The 18,364-nt window shown below is 37.9% G+C and overlaps 1 protein-coding gene across 2 annotated transcripts in view; it reads left to right on the forward strand.

The window, feature by feature from the left end:
• Positions 1-18,364, forward strand: part of LOC145767040 (drebrin-like protein B) — a 56,582-nt gene that overhangs the window by 12,400 nt on the left and 25,818 nt on the right. For both annotated transcript variants that reach the window (XM_082578774.1, XM_082578775.1), the window contains exons 2-3: positions 1,232-1,287; positions 4,921-5,033. In XM_082578774.1, the coding sequence (XP_082434900.1) occupies positions 1,232-1,287; positions 4,921-5,033 (169 nt within the window). The remainder of the gene's footprint in view (positions 1-1,231; positions 1,288-4,920; positions 5,034-18,364) is intronic.

Raw genomic sequence — 18,364 nt, forward strand, 5'->3', positions numbered from 1 at the left:
CTTCGTGAAACTCAGCGTGAGAACTCTCATTGCCTCCCTTCCACAAATCAATTATTGCATTTTAAAATAAAAATTAAAAGTCATATTTTATGATCTAAAACAAAAAATAATGAAAATGTTGCTTCCAATGCTTCGTGAAACTCAGCGTGAGAACTCCCATTGCCTCCCTTCCACAAATCAATTATTGTATTTTAAAGTAAAAATTAAAAGTCTCTTTTCTGAGGGGTTTCTCTTAAGCTTCACGATAAACTGTGACGCCGCAAAGCAACTAGATAAATTATATATGTCACCATCACTAAACTTTCGCTACCATCGCCCACTTTGGCCGTCGCCCACTTGGTCCGTCGCCCACTTGGCTCGTCGCCCACCTGGTCTCGCCCACTTTGTCTCGCCCAGTTGTCATGTACCGTCTAATAAATGGGTCTAATAAATTTTATGATCTAAAACAGAAAATATTACTTTATAATTCTTAAAATGACCCCGTAGCAACGTCGTTGTTTCACTGTTATCGGCTTGACAACTTTCTGCACCACTAACAAAAATATGACTTTAACTGGCCCTAGTCATTACATTTTAAGACTTGAAGTCACACGGAATCAGAACTTCGCAGTGGTTGCGAGATGATTCTGCTGCCTGTCGCTTATACCGAAAAATGTTTCAACAGAATGCATCATCAGCATTGGTATTGCGACTGACAAGTTTCGATAACAGTTAGGGAGCGTTCATAACTGACGTCAACCAGTTTTTCACCATTCATTTGTCTCTTTACTGAGAGGTTTTTGTTAAGCTTCACGATAAACCGTGACGCCGCAAAGCAACTAGATAAATTATACATGTCACCACCGTTCCGAACGGCTAAACTTTTGCTACCGTCATCCTCATGGTCCATTGCCCACTTCGGCCGTTGCCCAGTTGGTCTCGCCCAGGTGTCGTGTACTGTTCAGGTCTGGGGATATAGGAGGCCATTCTTCCTTGGAAATGAAGAACATTACATTGGCTGAATGCCAGTCTTGCGTTCTCTTAGCTCCATGTGAAGGGGCAGAATCTTGTTGGAATGACTAATTATGTTTTTTGAAATGTTTCTTTGCCCCAGGCAATAATGAACCCTCAAAAATATCATTTCAATAGTTTTCTTGGTTCAATATCACTCCTTGGTCCACAATACGCAATAAGTCCACATAAAGCAATACGTTTCTTAAAATTCTATGTTTTGAACTGTATTTTTTTACAGGGTCTTATTTTCTTATGAAGGGAATAACAACGATCTGAAGGTGCAATCTACTGGTGGTATGTGGTATTTGTTGCTTTTTTGTGCTACTGCCGCCATTGATTTTACCATTTTTTGACCACTTAGCACAACATTTCATTACATTACTTTGTTGTATGAATATTTTCTTATCAGGCCGTAACTAGTTCAAGTAGTATTTTGTTTAACAAATTGTTATTTTTCTTTTATTAGCGATTGCATAATAATACCTTATCTTTTGAAAGTTTGGTACACTTTCTTACCAAGAGCTAAGTATGTTTTGCAAAAGACAGAGTTTCGCTTTTAGCAGCATTATTATTGTTTGCTACACAACTGTAGAAGTGCAGTACAACATTTGTAAAGAAAGTTTTATTGCAATAACAACTGCAGAAGCTCTTTACTTGCGTAATGCGTATGGGCAATTGCTAAATACAGAATTATAGCGGAATGGCCCGTTTCGGTGAGTTTACTATTTGGTGAGAGCCTTTTTTTGTGAGAGCCCTATTCAGTGATTTTTTTTAAATTATTGGGTACCGTAGCCTAATTATCATTGCCGTTATAGGGTTACAGGTTAGGGTCTTACTTCAACGTTTAGCGACGTTAAAACGATGTAAAAGCGGCAATAATAATTAGGCTACGGTACCCAATAATTTTCAAAAAAAATTTCAAAAAAATCACCGAATAGGGAACTCTCCGAAAAAGGCTCTCACCGAATAGTAGCAGACTCGAATTATAGATGACAAACCTAAAAAATCTCATATGGACTTAGAGTCACTTGAACTTAAAGCCTATTGCAGGTTGATTGCTTTAAAAGTTCAATCGTGGGTGACTTCAAATTAGTGAGAATTGTCTTGGTTTGTAGTCTCCATCTCCGCATTTGTTGTCGGTGCATTTTTATAATTGGTGGAATGAATCCTGCTTTCATTGAAAGCTTTCAATGCAAAAGAAACATATCACTGTCAGTGTCAGATTTATAATACTAAAGCGCCACATATACAGTGCAAACTATGCTGCTGGGTGCTGTACGCGGAATGGCCCGTTTCGGATAGTTCCATATTCGGCTACAGTCTGATTCGTCTAGTTCGATTCAGCTAGTGCCCTATTCGGCTACAATTTTGAATTGTATTTGTATACTCCGAATCATGATGATGAGATTGAGACCAAAACTAAAATTGGAAATTTCCAGGGTTGATCTCTAAACTGGTTTTGACCACTAAGCGGTTTAAACCTGGTGTTAATCGGTGAAAACTAAGTTTAAACTGGTCAAAACCCAGAAAAATATTTTTATGTAGTGAATGGTCGGCTACCTGGGCTATGGGCTATTTAGGAAATATAAAAGCAGTTGTGAGTTGTAACCATTTTGATACGCAGGCCTCGAAATAGGGTGGCCGGTCGATTGGTCAACAGACATTTGGTCGACAGTCATTTGGTCGACAATCATTTGGTCGACAGACATTTGGTCGACAGGACGTTTGGTCGACAGGACGTTTGGTCGACAGGACGTTTGGTCGACAGACATTTGGTCGACAGACATTTGGTCGACAGGACATTTGGTTGACAGGACATTTGGGTTAGAGTTAGGTTAGGGTTAGCTTAGCCCTAACCCTAAAATGAATCGTTCTGTCGACCAAATGACTGTTGACCAAATGTCTGTCGACCAATTGACCGGGTACCGTACCTCGAAATAGCTGTTCCTTTCTTCAACTTGTTCCTTTTCTGATAATCCTTTCTTGGCTTGACGTATACTTTGCTTCAAAGAACGAATCATAAACTATCCTGTCTTTAATTTTTAAGGCATCTTAGAATATGCATTTGCATTGTTTTATTTTAACTGGATAAAATTTGATGGCAAATGTTTTTCATAAATAAAAATTTGTTAGAATAAATTCTCGTACTTCAATTGGCTGTGCAAATTGTTCATCGTTCTACCAAGCATTTTTTGGTTTATCAGAAACTTATTTTTAGAATTTGAATTTTCTCAATAATTGAAATAACCAACTGATTGAAATATCAAAAATAAACAGAGAAATTGAATATTTTTTGTTCCAAATCCAGCATTTAGGTTATTGTTGATCAAAACAAAGTATAGTTGAACATCATTGCTAAACATAGAGGGTAATATTTTTAATTCAATTGAAAAGCAATTTGATTCATACACTAAACGGGTTTTGACCAGCAATAGGTGGTCAAAACTGCCTGGTTTAAACCAGGTTTTAACCGGTTTTAACCGCCCCGGTTTAAACCGATCAACCCTGGAAATTTCAACAGCACAGTTTGGATTTGTTTTAGACGAAGGGACCACAAAAGGAATTTCTACATTAAAAATGATAACAGAGAGATGTATGTCTGATTCTTCTGTTTATATAGAGAATTTTGTAGTTTATTCCACAATATTTGTTTCTTTTGCATTCTTGCATTTTATCCAGTGTTTACCTTTGAGTGCCTTCCCAGACGGAAAAATCCGTCATTTTTACATTGATTCAACGCAGACGTTGAATCAATGTAAAAATGACAAATTTTGTTGTCTGGGTTTGTTCAAAATAAGTATTTTACATCAAAACAACATTTTTCATGATTAACAATAGAGGTTAATGAGATAAAGTCTCAGCGAAAACGTGTCAACCAAAAAAAGACAGTTGCCAAATAGCGTTTGACATAAAAGATGAAGTTAAAACCTAAGTGGCAGTTTAGATTAAACCTAGTCCTTGATACCACTTGCTGGTACCTCATCTGTTCAAATTCCCTCATTCTGGTACCTCATCTACACACTACCAGGACTCTATAACGTTTGTAAAGCTGGATATACGGTGCAGGTGATGATTGATGGCAGTACTTTTTCAAAAGCAACTACAGCAATCAACTATTTGACTAGTCCTGGAGCTTGTGGTATCAAGATATATGGCTTCAACATTTTCTTCGGCGTTCCATTCCTTTAGTGCATTAAATATATTGCTTGAGTTTAAGCCTCTCCTGAACCGCATGGAAGCTTCGGCACTGACAACGGCTGTGTATCTCTTTGAAAAGGCTCAAGTATTGGAAGGCTATCAACCTTTTCGCTTTTTGTTAAACAAGACGGAAGTTTTCCATGTCAATTTATCGATAAAGGTGCAGCATTCCATTCATTCAGTTACATCTCTTAGTGTACAATGCGGCAAAACGGAGTACTAGTAGAGCTCAATTTGAAAATAACCAGATTGTTAAAAATTTTGATCAAATTTGAAAAGTCAAACATTTAAAAATTACATATTTTAAATTGGTGCTCTGCACCAAACGTGCCGAGCCAAACAGTGCTTATCATGCTGATGAAAATGAACCTCAGCACTTCTATGTTGGCAGCAATATTTTTTTAATATGGCCAACTTAAAATTTTCAGTTTTCGTAAAAATGTCAAAATTTTGGGGGGCTTGGGCCACCCCAAAACATTAATATTAAAAAAGTATACTTTACACAAGACGTTTTTTCACCAATTGAAAAGTTTTTAGAGGGTATCCCGTAAACATTTCAAAAGTCGATCATTTTGAACCACCCCAAGTCATCATCAGTAAAATAGAATGTTTTCAACTGAGTTTTGATCAAGTTGATATCTTCTCATTGTCGTGATGGCGCACTCTCCACCTGACCGTGTACCCTCATTTATCCTGAAGCTTTACTCATGCTCACATTCGACTTTCTAGATGAGGGTCTGGACGAGTTGGAATCGGAATTTAACAGTGGAAAGATTATGTATGCATTTGTTGCTGTAGACGATCCTAACACCAAACTAAAGAAGTTTGTTCTAATTGTTTGGGTGAGTGGTCAAAGTTTTATGTTGAATAAGTTGTCACTGTCTCGATTCTTCTCCTTTTACGAGCATCGTTTAAATTTCAAGCAGTTACCACCATTCTTTTATTTGATATGGAAATTTACATTCATCACTTCTTATCCTAATGCTGGCGTTTAGGTGCCAATATACGACTTAATCCTGCGGTCCGAATGACGCGAGCACAAATGACGCAAAAGCGAAATGACGCGAGATTTGATTGTTTTGTACTAAAATTAATTGTTCTTTTGAATACGGTAGTATTTTCATTTGTCACGGTAGAAATTTCAATTTTTACACAAACAAAAATATATATACCGTAAAAATTGCTTTTTGCACTTAACAAAGTAAAGATGAGACTTGGTTATTTCTTACTAAAACTTTTATTTTCAATAGCTACCTCAGTAGTTTCATTTGCCGTGGTAGCAATTTCAATTTTTATATAGGAAATATAATAAAAATTAGTTTTTTGCATTTAATAAAATTAAAGATAAATGTGCCATTAATTCATTTGTTATTGTCTATTTGTCTTTACCAGCGCCAACATTAATTACACTGTGCTGCATCTGAAAACTTTTTCGAAAAACATGCAGATGTTTAGACTGTTTCTGAATCAATTTTTTTGCGTTGAATTCAAAAATGCGGAAAGAAAACAGATAACATTTTTGGATTTAAATCAAAAAGTACACCAGGAATCGCCAACAGTTTAGCAACCTTAAAATTAACGCAGCACAGTGTTATTTTTATTGACATCGAGGTCAAGGATAACATAAATTTTGTTCTGAATTCTGATATATATATATATATATATAAATTACTGCCAAGAAGTTCTCTGTGACGGAATAAAAAAGTAAAAAAAATTATGATTGATACAGAAATTTTTTATTTTTTTTTGCTTGATTTAAGCTATGTTTTTGTTGCTTATTAGCGTAGTGAGACTGTAGGATAAAAGCAAAACTATGCTAATGTCGACCCAGGCAAACCACTTACTGGCGTAGGCATGCTTATTGCTTAGGCCTACTGGCGAATTAAATGCACAATATTCCGTCTTCGGGACTACACTGCAGGAGCTGCAACCTACTTTCAATAATCAGTTTTTCAAAACCCATTTGCCGAAGTCAAAAAAAATTAAGATACCTGGTGTAATTGCGCATATGTCTATTTTTTCTGTTATAATTTTTGTTTGTGTTGCGCACAAAGTGAAAATGGGTAAAACTTTATTTGATTGTTCTCCTATTTTGTTCGATTACTCCGGCAATTACCTCGACAATTGCTGACGCCAAATTCGAAGGCTGGCTAGTGGCTACGCCATGTAGGCTACTCTCCTGAATAATTCTCTAAATAAACAGATGTCATTGTGGGCTTTCGATACTGTCTCCATGCACTACAGACAGTTATACAGTAGTTTTTATCATGAAACGCTGTTTGACAGGGGAGCAAGTCTTTTAGGCGCAGACAGTTAGGCGCCGGTCAAATAGGCGCGCACAGTCTAGGGTGGGGTGAAAAAGTACTAATTTTGGATTTGAGCATTCTCTCGCAGATATTTCTTGTGGAGGTTTGAGAAAACATCACACAAAAAATTTCAGCGATTTTTGACAACAGGAACCTACCCACTTTTTGAGTTGAAATTTCATAAAATTTCAAAATATCCCTAAAATTTCAAAGTTTTTTTCGCATTATTTGAAGTTGATATAATATTGTAATATTTCTTTTATACCTAAAACTATTAGTTTACTTATGTGTTTTTCCCAATATGGGGCCAATAGATGCAAATTAAAGTAGGGAAATGAATCATAAAAAGTGTAAAAATCTTGGATTTTTTCTAAAAATTTACCAAAGTCAAAAGTTATACTATCTAGTTTTGTATAGGCCAATAATTCCCGCATTCAATAGTTTCCTCGTCGAATAGGGCCTCGTCGAAAAGTCGTTTACCCTTTTGTGATTGTCTGACAATTTGATAGAGACAGTCTTCTTCTTTCGTTTGAAACGAGATCAAATTTCAGGGCAGGTGGTGGAGAGCCAGGTGAGTGTAGCTTTGTCCAGCGTTGCTATACCATGCGTTCCATTTGGTGCCTTGTAGATGGGACATTCGAGAACGACATGGTCAGCAGTTTGTTCCTCCGCTCCGCATGCCGATGAGGGAGCCAGACCCCACTTGTGCATGTTGGAGTGGAAGCGACCGACTCCGGTTCGGATTCTTTTGAGCTTGACCCAAGTCGGCCGAGGCAGGTCCATACCAAGGGGGCGCGCCACCGGGTGGGGTATAAAACCATGTAGTTTGGTGTCGGTGGCGCACCACGCTGCTTTCCAAGTATCTTCCATTAAGTGTGCTGCGCTGATGGCATGATCGCTGAATGGATGTAGTAATTCAACAGCAGCTGGCACAAAGGGGTGTCTTGACTTTAGTTGCCGGGGAGATTCCTGAGGTGGGATGTTGAGTTTTGCATGGAGCAAGTGGTTAGGATCCCCCGCCTGGCGAGCCAGGTGTATTATGGCTCCCTTTCGGCGGAGCTCAGCAGGATGGATGCCTGCAAGGATTGGTAAGTACTCTGTTGGAGTTGGGCGCAGGCATTCAGTCTTCAGTCACAGTTCGCAATGCGTCGTTGATTGGGCTGTCGATGAGGCGGGTGTGGGCACTGCGGCACCAGGCAGGGGCGCAGTATTCAGCAGTGGAGTGAATCAGAGCCAGGGTTGCAGTGTGCAAGGTGTCAGCACCTGCACCCCAAGTTGTGCCTGCCAGACGTCTCAGCAGGGCGACGCGAGATGTCAGCTTTTTGCGTAGTGACTGCAAACGGTATGTGGGTGACCTGTCAAGTGTAACCCCAAGGTATGTTGGTTCTGGGCAGAGCGGCAGAATTTTGCCGTTAACGGTCACTTTCAGGTCACGTTTTGCCTCCCTGTTGTTGACATGGAAGACTGCCGTCACAGTTTTACTTTCGCTGAGCTTCAGTTTCTATTGATGAAGGTATCCAGATATGGTCGTCATGTCTTGGCTCAACGTCGTTTGTAATGATTGCCAGTCTTTTGCAGAGTACAAGATGGCCAAGTCATCAGCATATGCATATTTGTCAGATGTTGTTGATGGTAGGTCGTGCGTATAGACGTTGAAAAGGAGGGGAGCCAAGACTGATCCCTGTGAGACACCGTTTTTGAGTCGCCGCAGTCTACTTGGTTTTCCGCTTCCGGTGGCAAGGGTAAAACTCCTGTTGTGGATGAGTTCCATGATCATTTTGACCATGTGCCTGTCAGGGAGTAGGTGGAGTAGCTTGTAGACTAGGCCACGGTGCCAAACAGTGTCATAAGCTGCTGTTAGGTGGATAAAACAGCCCCCGCTTTCTTTTTTGCCGAGAAGCTCTCCTCAATATCTTAAGTTAGTAGTGTGACTTGGTCTACAGTTGACCTCCGGTGTCGGAAACCAACTTGTTCTTTGGGAAACAGTGGGTCAATTATTGGTTCGACACGGGTGTAGATCAGTCTCTCAAGGATCTTGAAAGGGATGCAGAGCAAGGAAATTGGGCGATTTGCATCGTCTAGTGGTTTGTTTGGCTTAATGACTTGCGATTGCGACGACCAGAGATCTTCTCCATACTTCAGGAATCTTGAGGCGGCACAGGCAGGACGACAGGAAATTGCATAACCAGGACTTTAGAACATAACCAGCGTGCATGATAAGCTCTGGACATATCCTACCTGGACCAGAGGCCTTACCAGGTTTTAGGTACTTGAGGGCAGCATTGAATTTGCTCCGTGAGAAGGAGCTAGAAATGCTCTCCTGGTCTGGTGTGTTGATCTGCCAAAGCTTTGTCACTTCTTTGGTAACAAACCGATCGGAGATATGGTTACACGGCTTATATATTCCATTTTTTATTACCTGCGATGCGATCTTATTAGCAGGAATGGGACATTGTCGGGGTGATTGTCTTGATCGTCCCGTAAGGTTATTGAGTGTGCTCTTCGCTGTACGGCTTGAGTGCGAGAGATTGGATGGTCTCTGTCCAGTGTCCAGCGTTCTTTTCTTTTTGCATCGAGTCTTTCCAGAAGAGCCTTGGCGGCTGAGGGTGTGTTTGACCATCTGAAGAGCTAACAAAAGATTGGTAGAGGCGCTCGCACTCTGCATCCCTAACATGGAGTGTAGTTACTTCCATGACCGCAGCACACTCTGAAAATGTGATAATGGCAATGCTTGCGGATGACACTAGAAAAGTTCGAGAAAATGCAGTCATGGCAATATTGAAAATTCGCAATGGGGCAAATATTGGTGATGATCCGTTCGGAAGTTTGTTGTTCCAACGATAAATTATGAGGCTAACCATTATTCCGACATCACCGTATATTTATGTTATGAACCTATCTTCACAACCACAATTACATCTGATTACATCATCTCATATCGTGAAAGCAAAATAGAAGTGAAAAGCTATCCAAACCACTCCCAATCAGTAGAAAGAATTGTGAAAATGGTGACTGATGCATCGTACAAAGTGTGTGGGTTTGATAGAAGACATGGATTCATCCGTGCTGGTATAGCTTCCAGGAATCTGATTCCTGCTGCAGATACAAAGGCGCACTACAGCCAAGCACATTTGTAGATACTGTTAACACTAAAATCAAGTGCTAGTATATTTGTGTTACAATTGAATTAGTGACTGTTGAATCCAATTGATTTTGCATGACTGTCATTTTATATTCCCAAAACTGATTTTAAAATGCAATAGTATTCGATTTTTGAAAAAAATTGCATGTTTTTGCAAAAAAATTAAAGCAATCGAATCTCAAAACCTAAACAAAACTTGTATTAGAAGCTAGTCTAAGTCATTATTAGTGCAATGTAAAATAGTATATTGAAAATAGCCGAAAAAAGTGTCTTTAAAGTTCTATTTTCATAAGCATATGTTTTGCATATTTTTCGAAAAAGGTAGAATTTTCAACCCAAAAAGTGGGTAGGTTCCCAAGGTCAAAATTTCCTCAAATTTGGTTTCTGGTCGTTTTATGTTGTTCCACAAGAAATATCAACAAGACAAAGCAAAATTTTTGGTTCACCCCACCCTAGCGCACACTGTGGCGTCTGCATATTTAGGTGCGGAGCACTGTGGCGCTCGTTCATTTAGGTGCTATTCCTAGTAAAGTCTGCAGATTGTATCAGCTTTGCAGGTAGGGCAATGCTTTTCACACAAAATGTTGTATTGAACAGAGAAATATGTCATGGCTTCTGTGAGTGAAGCTTAGGGTGTACCAAAAAAACCTTACTTTCACTGATCTTGCTGTTGGCTGGCAAAAAGTTGTGTTTGGGGTCAAAACTAATGCTAATACAAAAAATTTTAAATTTCATTGATGTTTGACGCCTATTTTCTTTACGTTTCCATGGAAACAACACAAATTTTTAAAAAATGGCGTAACTTGAAAACCACTATAGTTAGAAAGCTCTAATACACACCAAAAGTTCCAGAACACCAATATTCCTATGAGTGTTTAATACATTTTATGGGTCTAGGTAATGTAGTTTTTTAGATATTTCCTAAAATAGCGTTTTTGTAAAAAATGTAGTTAATTTACTCTAAAAATTATTTTATACAAATTTTTGCTATAGCTGGCTAAAGTGGCAATGTAACAATCACACAGTAGTCTGGCAATGTAAACAAAAAATTAAAGTATATAATTGACTAAAAACTTAAATTATCGGTATACTATACATACAGTCATAGGCGTCGATTTTTTCTTAGAAGAGAGGAATTCTGGGTGGGCGAGAGTTTTCAAACAGATTTCATTGAATGTGTATTGTGTATGTTCGCAAATTCGCAATGGTTAGTCTTTGCCAGTCCTCGAAATTAGCGGCGGCACACCGCAATTGCCGTGGTAAATGCCGCCGCAGACGTCATAATGGCCATTCTGCTACGGCAGTAAAAATGCCGCCGCAAAATGAGCACTTAATTAGGACAAAAATTGTTCAAAATTTCTTCCTGTGTTATTTACTCGCGGCGGGAGTTTAATCAGCAGACACATCGCACCAAGACCTCACCTCGGACTATTTTACTTGCTGTGAACACTCACTCAGTCTTCGAAATTAGCATATTTTTGCTTCGTCAAAAACGTTGCCGAGGCTAAACGGCAAAAGTTGAAATTGCCTCGGCAATTGTTGTGAACGTTTATTATGAAAAAATTGTGCCAAAACGAGAAGCGAAAAATATACTAGAGTAGTCTATCACGACCGCACTGTTTGATTTGTTGTGATGTAATAACACCAAAAGTAGCGATAAAGCGAGCAACGCGATACGCATGCTGTTACGGTAATCTACGTTAAATAACTCATGGGGAAAAAGTAAGTTCATTTTGGGTTGATTCAACGTTCGAGTCAGCACAAATCGATTTAGTTTTTCCGGCGGGTTATAATGCGTAAAAACAATGCCTAATTAGAAATTTACGTTTGTTTTACATTAATTCGACATCTAGCGACGTTGAATTAACAGCTCCCTGCGAGAAGATTGCCTCGACTTACGTATACACTAACATAATTTCGGCACAATTGGGATACTGTGAGCAACGCAAAGTCTGTTTGATAAAGAACTAGTCAGAATCGGAATCATCAGATGCTGTGTCGGAGGATGAGGTTGTCGCGCCGTCACTGGAATACTTGCAGACGCAAAACTGCCCGTTCATGAACGCGCAATGCCATATGATCAGAAGCATTATTTTTCTTTTCTGCCGAAGAACCGTTTATCCAATTTTGTACTACATTTTTAACTTGACCCCGTAGCTTTTCTCGTTCCGATTTGTTTCCGTCATAAAATTCTTTACAAATTTTGCAAAATACCACCCTAACTTTTCCTTCTGTTTGATAAACTATAGCAGGTAAATTCCACTTTTTAACTGTATCTTCCTTCATCATGATTTATATTCGCAACGACACCGGTAAACAATAAGCATTTGACGAAAATATAACTTTTGCGTAACAATCAGCCTAAGTTAGTATTTACAAGGTTGCAAACTTTTTACAGTTCACAAGAGCATTGTGAGCGCATGAAATAGCTTGCGTAATGCTCTGGGCTACCGCCGAGTGACACGATGAAGAAGAAGCGCATAAAATTTCGTTTGATTAAAGCATACAGCAATTGCCGCCGCAATCCAAGGTTTGTTGATTTGGCGACGGCAATGTTTTTGCCGTCGCAGATGGAAGCTAATTTCGAGGGATGCTTTCTCACAAAGACTGCGTTTAGCGTCGCTGCAGCAATTAAGCTTTAATAGGTTTGATGTTTGCTTTCTTGCGATCTTATGAGCGCTGCTAAACTAAATAAATTCTTTCATGTTTTCCTTTGCGACCTAAAAAGCGCGTGACCTGTTATCTTTGAAGTGGCGCCTTCGAATTTGCCGCATTTTGATTTGTAAAAAGCGATTGTTTCAGTACGTCTTTAGTTTGTATCGGTTATTTTATTGTCATGTTCATTATGATGTCATACTCATATTCCCTTACGCACGCTGACTCGGAACTGAAGTTTGATTGTGACGTAACGAAGGTGAGACCATTCGGAGAAAAGATCAAACGTGGCTTTCTCTCACCAGGAGTTGCCATTGCTTTGTTCTGTCGGATACCCTAGCGAGAGACATAGTGTAAAACAAGAAGTTGCGCTGCAGTTGGTTGGATAATTCAGCGTTTAACTAAAACGGAAATAATTGTAACGAACACTTCATAAGTGTCATGAAAACAGGGTGGGCGAAAGATATTATGCCCACCCTCGTTTCACGGCAGGGTGGGCGTCGCCCACCCTGCCCACCCTATTTCGACGCCTATGCATACAGTATATACATATATTGTATATACCTGAAAAGATTTATGCAGTAAGCAATACTATTTTACTTCCTTTGACAATGCTCAAGACAAAAGTTATACCAGTGGTCAGGTACCTGTGTAGCCGTAATGTGATATGCATTGTTTTACGCATCATATCAATGGAAATCAATGTTGCTTGATTTGTAGTTTTTACAAGTACAGTTTCATTCCTTTTTTAGTAACTTTTTCTGATGATGTAGCAACTGTGGCTTGTTTTTGTCTCAATCCTTTGATAATCTTTGAAATGTTTTGTTTTGCTGTAGAATTCCAGGTGAGTTTGTCATAAAATTCAGTAAGAAAACCCAATGCTCGTTCAGATCTGGGTTTTTTTTTCGCTGAGACTTTTCGGTCATTTGTCCGAAATGACTTGAAAAAATTCGGTCATTTTTTATTTATTTCGGTCATTTTTTCTGATGAAAATATTTCCTTTGAAGTAGCTGATACAAACGAAAATTTGCACTTCCTGACTCGCTACAGCATTAAGTTTCGCTGAGAAACGTTGTCATGTTTTATCTGAGAAAAATTAGAACAGACAAACGTTACTTCCAGTCTTCGAAATTAACATATTTTTATTTTTGCAAAAACATTGTCGAGGCCAAACGGCAAAAGTTGAAATTGCCTCGGCAATTGCATGTGAACGTTTATTACGAAAAAATTGTACCAAAACATGTAAAGCGAAAAGCAAAATATATACTAGAGTAGTCTATCACGACCGCACTGTTTGATTTGTTGTGATGTAATAATACCAAAAACTAGCGATAAAGCGAGCAACGCGATACGTACGCTGTTAAGTAATAAACGTTATATAACTGACGGGGGGGAAAGTAAGTTAATTTTGGGTTGATTCAATGTTCGAGGCAACACAAATCGATTTAATTTTCCCGGCGGGTTATATTGCGTAACAACAGTACCCAATAAGAAATTTACTTTTGTTTTACATTAATTTGACATCTAGTGGTGTTGAATTATCATAAAATAACGTTAATTGCTTAACCAGGTACCAGTAACAAATTAATAGCTCCCTGCGAAAAGATTGCCTCGATTTACGTTTACACTAACATAATTTCGGCACAATTGAGATAGGCTACTGCGAGCAACACAAAGTCGCGAGGCGCGATAAGGAGTAGATGCTTAGACTAATTTGACATCTACCATCGTTGAATCAATGCAAATAGGATGATATTTTTATGAAAGATTCAATTCTCTCAGCTGGGCACATGTCTAAGCGCAGGCGAAGTAGGAAGTAACCCAAATAAAACATCCAGCAATAGTAAGAGTCTGGTGTAGTCCAAGAAAATTATTTTTTTTTTGTAATCTTTTGATCCTTACAAGCGCTCCTGTGGCCTCAGCATTTTTATTGCTAACGCTAATGCGCCATTCACGCATCTGCGTCGGCAATCACCTCGGCAAGTGCCGATTGCCCACGCTAATTTCGAAGACTGACTTCTGTATTTGCGTTATCACATATAATAAGACATTGGATCAACGTTTAAACACTAAGTCTACGTTTTGTATTTTCAATTGACAAGAAATCGTACAGTGGCGCAAGAAGCTTCTTTGCAATCACTGAAATCGATTTGAGCGCGTACGTATTTTTTCGGACATTTTGATCGAATTGACTATATTTTTTTCGGACATTTTGCTAAAAAATTGGTCAATGACCGATAAATGACCGAAAAAAAAAACCCAGGTTCAGATGCATCATTGACAACTGGGATTGCTTGGATTATATTTCTTACCTTTAAGTACAGTAGATTTTTGTGCCAAAACTTGGGATTAGCTGTTAAAAAACTTGTATCTAATTTGAGCAAATTGAACCAAGTCCATGAGTCTTTTCCTATAAGGTTGTGGAGTTGAGTTTGTTGTTGAAGAACTGGCATTTGCTGGATTCTGGTTTTTGGAAGTTTACTTGATTTAAATACTCCATCATGCTTTAAAAGTTCTCTAGCCATTTTCTGTTTTTGAGTGAAGGAAACATGATCGCTGAATAGTGCAAAAATAACTAGGCGCTCAGAAAGGTACCACAAATGTTTATCAAACTTTGTCAAATATGCTGAAGGTATTTCAATAAAAAGTGGAGGTATAGTTGCAGAATATTTTTGCATCTCTTTCATATCATTGCTTAACTGGCAATGTAGTTTTAAATCATTGATTGGAGAATCAAGAGAATTGGATGCAGTAAACCAGGGCTCTATATGATAAATTACTAGAAAAACTGCCAGAGATGAGATTTCATTCAATGTTGCTTCAGATACCAGATTTAACTTCAGCAATTGTGATTTGAATGAAGATATTTTCAAAGAATATATTATTGATATTCTACTCATCCAATGAGCATGATGTGATGCTCCTGGAGCTTGAAAATGGAACACTTGTCTGGCATCCTAGCAGTTTTTCTAGTATTATATCATATAGATTATAGAGCCCTGGTTTACTACATCCAATTTTCTTGATTCTCTAATCAATGGTGGTTTAAAACTACATTGCCAGTTGAGGAATGATATGAAAGAGATGCAAAAATATTCTGCAACTATACCTCCACTTTTTATTGAAATACCTTCAGCATATTTGACAAAGTTTGGTAAACATTTGCAGTACCTTTCTGAGCGCCTAGTTATTTTTGCACTATTCACTATTCAGTGATCATGTTTCCTTCACTCAGAAACAGAAAATGGCTAGAGAACTTTTAAAGTATGATGGAGTATTTTAATCAAGTAAACTTCCAAAAACCAGAATCCAGCAAATGCCAGTTCTTCAACAACAAACTCAACTCCACAACCTTATAGGAAAAGACTCATGGACTTGGTTCAATTTGCTCAAATTAGATACAAGTTTTTTAACAGCTAATCCCAAGTTTTGGCACAAACATCTACTGTACTTAAAGGTAAGAAATATAATCCAAGCAATCCCAGTTGTCAATGATGCATCTGAACGAACATTGGGTCTTCTTACTGAATTTTATGACAAACTCACCTGAAATTCTACAGCAAAACAAAACATTTTAAAGATCATATCAAAGGATGGAGAGAAAAACAAGCCACAGTTGCTACATCATCAGAACGAGTTACTAAAAAAGGAATGAAACTGTACTTGTAAAAACTACAAATCAAGCAACATTGATTTCCATTGATATGATGCATAAAACAATGCATATCACATTACGGCTACACAGGTACCTGACCACAGGTATACCTTTTGTCTTGAGCATTGTCAAAGGAAGTAAAATAGTATTGCTTACTGCATATATAACTGTATGTATACCGGTAATTTAAGTTTTTAGTCAATTATATACTTTAATTTTTTGTTTACATTGCCAGACTACTGTGTGATTGTTACATTGCCACTTTAGCCAGCTATAGCAAAAATTTGTATAAAATAATTTTTAGAGTAAATTAACTAGATTTTTTACAAAAACGCTATTTTAGGAAATATCTAAAAAACTACATTACCTAGACCCATAAAATGTATTAAACACTCATAGGAATATTGGTGTTCTGGAACTTTTGGTGTGTATAAAAGCTTTCTAACTATAGTGGTTTTCAAGTTACGCCATTTTTTAAAAATTTGTGTTGTTTCCATGGAAACGTAAAGAAAATAGGCGTCAAACATCAATGAAATTTAAAATTTTTTATATTAGCATTAGTTTTGACCCCAAACACAACTTTTTGCCAGCCAACAGCAAGATCAGTGAAAGTAAGGTTTTTTTGGTACACCCTGAAGCTGCTTAAACCGGCAATGCTTTTCACACAAAATGTTATATTGAACAGAAAAATATAGCCTATTGTATTTTAATGCGCGTGTTCGGCATTTATTTGTTGTTAGTCCAGGTTTAGGGTTGTAAATGGATGGAAATCTTCCGGGAATTTTGGAAACTTTTCGGGAATTCTGAAGGACCCGGGAATATTGGGAGTTTTCATTTGGCATTTATTATGTTTAAAACATTTGTTAAATATTTCATCAATTAGAAAAAATATCAAAAACCTATCTAAAGCATTTCTTATTTTCTTTAATTATTATAAACACCAATTTGGTGTTAATTAAGAATGAGGCTTATGCATATTTTTTTAATATTTAAAAAAAATACTGATCAATATCATATTTGGGAACAGTCACACCAAGGTCTGCAATAGGCTCGCAAATGAAAGGGCGGAAAAACTTGTATCAGCCAGGTCAAACTTGGCTTTGTTTACGCCGTGTGAAGTCAAGTCAATTCATTTGTTTTAACAGCGCCATATATTAACAAACAAGCATAGTAAATGTATTGTCAAAACAATGTATTGTACAACTGTTGGTTAGATTATGGCGCAATCAGGATGGTAGTGAAAGACCATAGCCTAAGCAGTCATCTAGTCAGCCACCACCCCATCACAGTAAATCAACTCAAGACAAGACAAGTCAACAAGAAGACAAGTCAACTCAAGTTGAAGTTGACTCTAAAGTCAATGACGTTGCCAGAACAGTCATTAGTACATCATCTGAAGAAGCCGAGCAGGAAGAGATGCTAACTGGCAGCAACTAGAACAACGACTTTGTAACTGACTCAGTATTGTTTTTCTTTGTAAAAAAACAGATTGGTGATGATTCCTTTTTGGAGTTATTAAACTAAACCATGTGTTGGTATGTTCTTAAGTATAATATTTTAGTTATACATAGTACTTTTATTCTAAACAGTATAAGGCCATTATTTTCCTGTTTCAACATCAAATTAAGATTGTTTTGAAAGTTTCTCAAAATTTCCATGGAAAGTTTCCGATCTGAATATTCCCGGGAATTTTGCAATCCTGTCCCTATCCAGGTTTGCGTCGGCGAAAGCTTTATCAATAAATTATTCAAGTTTCCAAACATGACTGAGTTCACTTTTAGTGAGTCAAATAATAACTAAACTAAACATCAGTAAAAAATATACCGTTATAGCCTATAGTATAGCCTATATAGTATATAATATAGTATATACTATAGCCTATAGTATACATATTCAAGCAGGTGGTAGGCGTGAGTGAAGAGTAACTTAGTTTTTCGTCAGGTTTAATATGTTTAATAGGTTTAATAACGAGCAAAGTCGCACCATTATGCTTGCAACTTGTAGCCAGGGTTCATACGCCCTATAGAAATGCATTCAACTATTCATGTAGTAGAGCGTTGTCTCATACGTACTCGCCACACGACCATTGACCAATCCATCCCGAGTAGAAGTAATTGCGAAAGATAACAGATTAAGTAAGGTTCCATCTGGCTGCAACCTGTGTTCAGGATGCATAGCAAATGTCCCGTGGAGATGTGCTAATATCAAGAGTAGTAGAGCGTTGTCTGCTCAAGCACCTCATCTCCACAGAGTCCACATGCGCATTAACAAAACAACATATTTTTCTGTTCAATATAACATTTTGTGTGAAAAGCATTTCCCTACCTGCAAAGCTGATACAATCTGCAGACTTTACTAGGAATAGCATCTAAATGAACGGGCGCCACAGTGCTCCGCACCTAAATATCCAGACGC

Source organism: Aplidium turbinatum, chromosome 3 (genome assembly GCF_918807975.1).
Source record: "Aplidium turbinatum chromosome 3, kaAplTurb1.1, whole genome shotgun sequence".
NCBI classification, from domain to species: Eukaryota; Metazoa; Chordata; class Ascidiacea; order Aplousobranchia; family Polyclinidae; genus Aplidium; species Aplidium turbinatum.